The sequence below is a fragment of the Paramormyrops kingsleyae genome, chromosome 8 (assembly GCF_048594095.1).
Source record: "Paramormyrops kingsleyae isolate MSU_618 chromosome 8, PKINGS_0.4, whole genome shotgun sequence".
NCBI lineage: Eukaryota > Metazoa > Chordata > Actinopteri > Osteoglossiformes > Mormyridae > Paramormyrops > Paramormyrops kingsleyae.
The window spans coordinates 30942220-30950096 of NC_132804.1; the positions used below are offsets into that span (position 1 = coordinate 30942220).

Below are 7877 nucleotides of genomic sequence, written 5' to 3' on the forward strand. Positions count from 1 at the left end.
TCTACGCTTTAGCTATGCACAGGCTGCAACCAGCCTCAAACAAATGGCAGGCACTACTGCACAGACCCAACATATCCTAGGGCAGCTGACATTCTCTTTTTCACATTTCCCACCACCATAGTTTGCATAACAGGAAGTTCCTGCCAGGACCCAGTAGGCTACCCCAAAGCAAACTTGAACGGCAGGTTGCACATAATAATACAGCCTTCAAAAGACGAGTTGCGTAATCGCAATCCTTTATCAGCGTCTCGCATCAGCAACGACAGCAATTCAGTTATACTGGCTATATTGTCTTATGACGAGAAGTTCAAGTTTTAAAAATACATTTCCAGTGTACTTTGATTTTGCTATTTGATGCACGAAGAAAGGTAAATGTACTGTTGAAAGTAAATGACAATTTCATGTTGAACACGCAAATTATCAGATCAGAAAAAATGTTTCAGGAACATGATTTTAGGAACAGGAACCACCGATGATGGGCAGATTAAATACTGCCCCGATCAGGTCGAGGCGATGCCATCGTGTAATGGCTTTAATCTGGTCGTTGGCGCTGTATTTGATGACAAACATGGCAGATGCTTGATAATTGAACTGATAGTAACTCTGAATCTTATCAAGCATGAGAAACTAATGTGTTACAGAACAGGCGTGTCCTCTGATGTTGCCTGACAGCCACTCTGCGATTTCTCGACGTTTTTTATTAAGCCTGGAATCCCCAGAACTTCAGAAGAAAGAAAATGAAAACCTCGTAGAAGTAATTAGGCTATAGAAGAAGCAAAGATGGTGAAGCCGGAATTATATATGCATAAAGAAAAACGCATTTCCTATATCCCGAAAGAAACTCACACTACTATCTCTGTACCTTCTTTTGAAACTTGCTTATCTACTAACTCGGCATAACTGGATAATTTCGTCTGATGTTTTGTCGAGAGGCATTTTACGCAAAATTACTCCACTATTTCTGTTAGTTTTATAGGGCCAGTGAATCTGCGTACAAAATCAAATGCGCTGGGCAAAAAATAGTGAGTTAGAAGTTGTGTTTCCTTTCACCCTCGTTATCCTGAAATTTTAAAATGGGGAAGTCATTTTTCTTATTTAAGGACTTTGGATTTCCTATTAATGCCTGAACCCATGGAGACATTCCTCCGTGCTGATAAAGAAGCCTCGCCGGATCCCGGGAATGCTGTCAGGTATGGGCGAACTGGTTCCTCTACGTTTTTGTGTAGCCAGAAGGATGAATGAATAAGCCAAAGCAATTTATTTCTGTGTTGAAGGTTTGCTTATTAAAACAATACACGTCGCATATGTATTATGTCGCTACGTATATTTACAAGCGATTCGTTCTGTGAACTGGAGTTAATTTTTGTACTTTTTATTTCTCCTAAACCTACGGTAGCTGTAGTGTTCGTAAATTTGTTTTTCTTGGACAAAGTTCACATTGTATCAGTAAAGTAGCTCCCGAAGCGGCGAGCGCGCACCTGAGCGGGCATCCGCGGCGCAAACGTGCACGCAGGGCACATTCGTGCGCATGCGCGCCAGCACCGGGGGAATTTCCAGCAGGATGCGAAGGCACTGGGCTGAGCGAGACGGCGCGCTGCGTTGCGTGCGGCGCGCATGAGACGGAGCGGCGCCTACGGGTACACCTGTTTGTAGCGCGAGGTCGGCGCAGCACCGCGCGCGGCGGACCGGGCACCGCGCGCAGGGCACAGGATCGCTGCTGTACAGTGAGTTTTATTTGTCTTTTTCGTTGTTCGGACGAGTAGCCTGAGTCAAACATGAACGCAGGGCGAATTATTACCACGATGTCATGACCTCGGTGTATCTCCGATCTCCCGTCGGTCTGATATTGATGTTAAATGAACGCTAATGTGCAGGGACCGGGGAAGGAAGCTGCTGTGCGGGGACGGGAAACGGAGGCATTCCAGCTTGATGCTGGGTGTCAGTGAGATGCAGTAACAAACGTATGGTCATTGCATGACCAAGAATATAAGAAAATGAAACTCTTCTTGCTAATTTAAAAAAGATGCCTTGTAATTCTGTGAAGCTGGCGGTCGTTTTATCTTGTATTAGGTTTGCTGGTTTATTTGGGAAGTCGCGCTCGCTAGATATAGTTCACTGTCCTGTCTATACGCCCGGCACTTTTCGGTCCTCGTATTTCTTCTTTGTGTGCTGCGGGGGGATGCCATCTGTCACTCGGGCCCTGGAGGACACCACTCCGCCGCTGTCTCTCGCAGATCCGGCGATCGCCAGCTCACTATGTAGGCGTGTGTAAAAACATGCGGATCACTATGCGGGCAACGTTGTGACCATCCGAGACCAACAGCTCGCATCCGGCCGTGCTTGAAGCGATAAGCTGATACCCAGTCTCCCTAAAGGTTTAAAAGAGACACCGAGCTTTAAGTTTGTGAGAGGATAATTACCACGAGTCTCCAGCCCACACACAACATGTCAGCGGCAGTGGGTGTGTGTGTGCTCTTCTCCTTCCCACAGCAGGTGGGAGGCAACTGTGTGTGTCTACACACTTTGCATTTTAGTTCAGTATATAGCAGGGCATTGATTTCCTCAACGCATAATGTTTGATTGCATGATAGCTGTGAGCTAAGTATCAAGGGCATATTACTCGATTGATTAGAGCTCCTTGAGCCCTTTAAATGCTTGTCTTTTTCTTGGTCCAAAAGGGACCTCATGGCTAATGTGTTGTCTCTCTTGGGGTCCCCCAGCTTGGACGTCGTGCTGAGCGGCTGCTCCAGCATCATCCACTGACCCTGAGCCCAAAATCCAGTGAACCCAGGCTTGGTGCTTCGGCCAGCAGGGGGATTTGCGGTGAGGTCCCGGGGGGAATGAGCGAGACTCCGGTGCCACCTGCCGCCCATGGAAGTCAAGTTGAGGGAGGGGCTCTTCCAGAAGTATGTGCAGTGGCTGGAACGGCGGCTGGACGAGGGACTGCAGGAGGACGGCGGGGAGGAGGGGGCCGGCAGGCCGGGGGAGCCGCAGCTGCTGGGGGAGGCGGGGACCTTGCTGGCGACGCGCCTCCCGGAGCCAGCCCAGCGCTTCCGTGTGCTGCCCTTCTACCAGGTGGCAGAGAACGCGCTGAGTGGCCGCAGGGGGACGGGCCTGCGGGGGCTGGAGACTGCTTTCGGCATGCTGGAGACCGTCTGCGTCAACCTGCTGCTCTTCCCCTGGAAGAAGGAGTTCCGCTGCATCAAGGTGTGCGACCGACCGCTAACCGCGAAGCATAAGCCTGTCCCTTTACCGGGAGGGGGGTGATGTAGCGTGAGAATCGGTAGGCATGCGTATATGTGTAGCAGTGTGCCACCTGTTAACCGTGCACTTCGTGAGTCATGGTCGATATGATAAATGTATCCTGCCGGAGAAGAGAAACCTGCTATTCACACGACAGATGGTGGGAAAAGGAGAAGAGCTGGACTGACAGCCTCATGTGCTGCTCCGGACGCGGGGCGGGTCCGCCGCTCCAAATGCGACCCACCCCCACACACATTTAAGTCATTAAAATGAGTACTTGCCAGGGTTAGATGACAGCAGTCCTGAGAGTGGCTGCTGGCTCTCGAAACACCATCAAATATGGAGGTGTTATGGGGGCGGTGTGGCTCCACAGGTTAGGGTGCTGTGCCTGTGATCAGAAGGTGTCAATCCCAGGTTCAGCAGGGAGATTTCACCATTGGACCTTTAAACCCCGATCGCTCCGGGGACTGGCTGATCCTGCTTTCTCCAAAATGTCGCTTTGGATAAAAGCATTTACTAAATATTAATGAGCATCAGAGAGACAGGCAGCAGTGGGGGTATGTCATGTTTGGACAAGGGTCGTCTCTGATGGATGGTCAGATGTGAGTGAATCCCATCAGATCCATGTGATGAAGCTGGGGTGTATTTTGGGAGTAGGTAATTCCTAAATTTTCAATTAAATCCAATATGGCGGCTGCAACTATTAGGTGGACATGAAAATCCCAATGTATCAGACTGGGCCCCTCCAATTGTGTTCTTCTACGTCAAACTGTTCAACAATTAAGGCATTTTTGCTTATTGCAGCGCCCCCTAGTGGTCTAATGACATGTTTTCTTTTGACCTTCCCCAGAATTGGGCCCTAAGCCCAACGGCCAAATTTGGTTTTGACAACTCAAAGCTTTTCGGAGATATGGCCCCACATCCTGTTTGGTGGCTTTGTCGTCTTAATTCATTAGACTACACTGGCCATACCATTTCACCATTTGAACAGCTCTTGGTCGGACCCATCAGTAGACAATGCACAGCAGATTTGGCCGTGATTGGATGAACAGCATAGGAAGGGAACGATTGGATGCACTGGAAATCATTTATTTCTGTTGCGATTAGTTTTGATCATTCAATTTTTTAAATTTAATTTAAAACTATTTTTTTTTAGCTTGACTGAAAAGAAATCACAAATATCACCAGTATTAATGGCATACAAACAAAGTAGAATTTCGGAACATTCAATGTTTTTGTTACTATTAAACAGGGAGAACGTGCCAGTGTAATTGTCAAAAGGCCAACTACTGAACTGTACAAAAAATCAAGCACGTCAAAGGTAGTGCTGCCTGATGGGGGTGCCAGCACAGATTAGCGGAAAGACGTTGCATCGTTTTTTTATTCTGCAGAAAATGAAATATCCATCTGCGAGCCAGATTAGATAGTGAATTATAATCATCTTATGGGCCGGTACTTTGAGACCTCTTCTAAGTGGTGAATGAGCCCATGAAATCCCTTGTCCTTCTCTATGGAAAATGGCTGATTGTCCAGTGCAGTCATCTCCAGTGCAGTCATCTCCAATGCAGTGATCTCCAGTGCAGTCTTCTCCAATGCAGTGATCTCCATTATTTTAGTAGTTGTGTCTTTAGCCTGGAATATTGATAAAGTTTAGAAAGTGGCCAAGACTGACACATCGGACTGATGCCGATGTCTTGATGTTGGCTGATATCTACACTTCCGGGCAAAAAAATGGGTGAAACCCAAATTGCACTACATTAAGCTTTGACTCTTCTTTTGTTGCCCATAAGTGTGTGTTTGGCTATATATCGTGTCCATCCCCCATCTCCCTACAGTGACATTTATGACATCACACACCTATGTGCCGGGTCCATTTGGTTCTGCCCGGTCCCTCCTCCACGCTGAGATGTTCAGGTTTGCCTGCAGATATTTATCTCTGATGTTCCCCCCTCCCCCCTGCTCTTCTTTCCAGACCTTCACAGGCCCCTACGTGTATTACCTAAAGGAAGCTCTATGTGACGCGGACCTGCGCTCCCTGCTGCACTCCATGGGCTACACACGGGAGCAGGAATTGCGGCTGCGTGCTGGGGACCCCCCCGGGGGCATGGCTCATCTGCGCCGGCTGGCCTTTGAGCTCTTCCTGGCGCGCGCAGAGTGCCGCTTGCTAAGCGGGGCAGCGGCCCGGCGCGGGGGCGCCAACGCGGAGGCGGAGGCCCTGGAGGTGAGGCGTGGGGGCGTGGAGGAGTTGGAGGTGAGGCGTGGGGGCGTGGAGGAGCTGGAGGTGAGGCGTGGGGGCGTCGGCAGAGAGGAAGGCCGTTGGCGGGCCAATGCAGAGCGGGATCGCGACAGGGAGCGGGCGTACCTGCGCAGGAGCACCCGCGCATCCCGCTCTGTGGACGTGGCAGACAGCAGTGGCAGCTGGCAGCCTCCCCCCCGGCCGGTGCTGCGTGCCTCGCTGAGCCTGCGCAAAGAGCCACGCTGCTTGGAGCCGGACATGGGCCCCGTGGAGCCTCCTCAGATTGGCCCTCTGCCTGGTCGGCCCCGCCTACAGCCACGCACCCCTCCTGTCGCTGCCGAGCCCCCGCAGGCCTTCACCCTGAGTTCCCTGGATGAGCCGGACCTATACATAGAGCGTGGGCACCCCCCCCGGCAGCCACTGGCACCACCGCCCCCCCCACGCCACCCCTCTTCCCGTGACTTCTGGGGGCCCAGGGGCCAGGGAGTCAAGTGCCGGGGCTGCGGGCGCTGGTGCGGGGCCCCAGTTGCAGCTCTGCAGGGAGAGGGCCTCCTGTGTGCCTCCTGCAGGCCCGAGGCCCCCCAGGACTACCCCAAGACCTGCCCCCGGCCCCCAGACGGTCCAGAGAAGCCCCCCATCGCTCCTCGGCCATATCTGGGCAAGTCAGCAAGCGCCGTCACCTCAGTCAACTGCATGGGGGCCGGCGTCCTGCGGTGCAGCTTCTGCAACAAACCTGGCGCCTCCCACACATGCATCAGCTGCTCCAAGGTGTCATGTGGCACCTGCGTCAGTCTTTACGCCAAGGATGCCTGCGGCCGCAGGAACCCGCAGCACAGCTTCGCCTCGCACCAGCAGCTGGGCTGCCGCCCTGGTGTCTTCTCACACCTGGTGTACCACTGACAGCCCCGGCGGGCCCATCCGCTAAACGCTGCCTGTGTTTACCATAAGGGCTCGGGTCGGTTCCGATGGATTCTGTTAGCGGTGCTGTCGTCAGGGTCTGGATGTTCCTGACAGAGGTGGACCTGGGGCAAGCTCAGAAACTGTTTTCTCAATTGGCTGGGTGGGTGGTTTGGGTCGGACCACCAGAGTCCAGCCCAGTGTTTGGGAGGGGGGGGGGGGTGTTTAAAGAGGCTGCAGTTGGCTCTTGGATCCACTTGTGCTTTTTACTTAAATGGAGGTGACCCCCCCCCCCCCCTACCCCACCTGCCCGCAGCTTCTGATGGAATCAAGGTTCCGTCTGAAAGCCAGATCGATAATCCCCATGTAAGGTTTACCCATAAAGTGGCATTTAATGTCTGGGCCAAGGCACGGAGTTGCACTTCTATCTGGCGTTCCTGTATCCCACTGCTTCTGGGCCACCCCCCCCATCCCAATTCCCAAGTGTCTCACAGAAGATCCGGCCAAGATGACGTGCCATGTATGGTTATGTCAGGATGGTGCCAGGGGTCAGGATGGTGCCCAGGGGTCAGGATGGTGCCCGGCCCAGGGGTCTGCCACACCGTGCAGGACACGGGCAGTAAGACGCCTGGGCCCCGCGGGGCCAGGACGGGATGGCAGGTTGTTCCGATTAAAAATATGTGTCCCGTTGAGAATTGCCTTCCCCCCCCTGAATCGTCATGGGGGGGCCTGCCTTGGGGAGGCAGTTGCAATTGCGGAGTCAAACCGACACGAAGGTCCCCCCCCGCTCCCCTTGGCTCCTCCCTTGTTCCTGTGGCCGATCGCTCCGTGGGTGGTTTTCCCACCCCCCCCCCCCCCCCATTCCACCGCAGTCCCTTTGCTTCCCGCCTTTGTATTTGGGAATTTGGAATCGGCCCCAGATACCAGAGCTTGGCGTGCTGAGCCATTGTTCACATGGGGGTGGGAGGGGGGGGGGGCACAGTCATTCTGAAGGGAACAAATCCCTAAATGAAATGTGTTGGCTTAAAAAAAAAAAAAAACTATATAAATAAATATATAAATTTTATATGAAAATGGCCAGACTGAGTTCTTCTGCATTTTTAAACTTTACTCTGCTTAAAGCAGATGTGCGAACCCACCGGGTCCAGCTGTGCTCATGCTGCATTTGATCCCAAGGTGGCATCTTCGTAGACGCTTCGAGTCCAAAACTGCGGCTGCAGTTGGATTGTTGCCCAAGAACCTAGTGGCCCTGGGGCCTAGGACTAGGGCTGCAGCTATCGATTATTTTAGTAGTTGAGTATTCTAAAGATTATTCCATTGATTAATCGAGTAATCAGATAAGAAATACTTTTGTCCTATTAACGCTTGTGTACATGGGACCTTTAAAAAACACTGTTACGTACCTTGGATCTTTAGTGACCCAGCATATATAGGCTATATTTAAAAGTCAAGCCACAAATAACCGTAACAGTGCAGACATTTAATACTTTAAATCTTCCCC

The 7877-nt window shown here is 51.8% G+C and overlaps 1 protein-coding gene across 3 annotated transcripts; it reads left to right on the top strand.

Moving 5' to 3' along the window:
* On the top strand, window positions 1-7230 carry LOC111835876 (spermatogenesis-associated protein 2-like). 3 transcript variants are annotated; one of them, XM_023796616.2, is made up of 4 exons: window positions 1-368; window positions 1101-1190; window positions 2721-3207; window positions 5216-7230. In XM_023796616.2, the coding sequence occupies exons 3-4, from the start codon at window positions 2872-2874 to the stop codon at window positions 6377-6379; spliced, it is 1500 nt and encodes a 499-aa protein (XP_023652384.2). In that variant the 5' UTR covers window positions 1-368; window positions 1101-1190; window positions 2721-2871; the 3' UTR covers window positions 6380-7230. The 3 variants fall into 3 exon arrangements, with proteins under 3 accessions (XP_023652384.2, XP_072571767.1, XP_023652383.2); XM_072715666.1 differs by lacking the exon at window positions 1-368 and adding an exon at window positions 387-783 and having other exon boundaries at window positions 977-1190; XM_023796615.2 differs by lacking the exons at window positions 1-368; window positions 1101-1190 and adding an exon at window positions 1566-1724.
* The last annotated feature ends 647 nt before the right edge of the window (window positions 7231-7877 follow it).

Bases quoted from the DNA above. Each gene is read 5' to 3' on its own strand.
- LOC111835876 (XM_023796616.2), top strand. From the start codon at position 2,872: ATGGAAGTCAAGTTGAGGGAGGGGCTCTTCCAGAAGTATGTGCAGTGG. The intron at 3,208-5,215 runs GTGTGCGACCGA...TCTTCTTTCCAG, and splicing joins AGGAGTTCCGCTGCATCAAG to ACCTTCACAGGCCCCTACGT.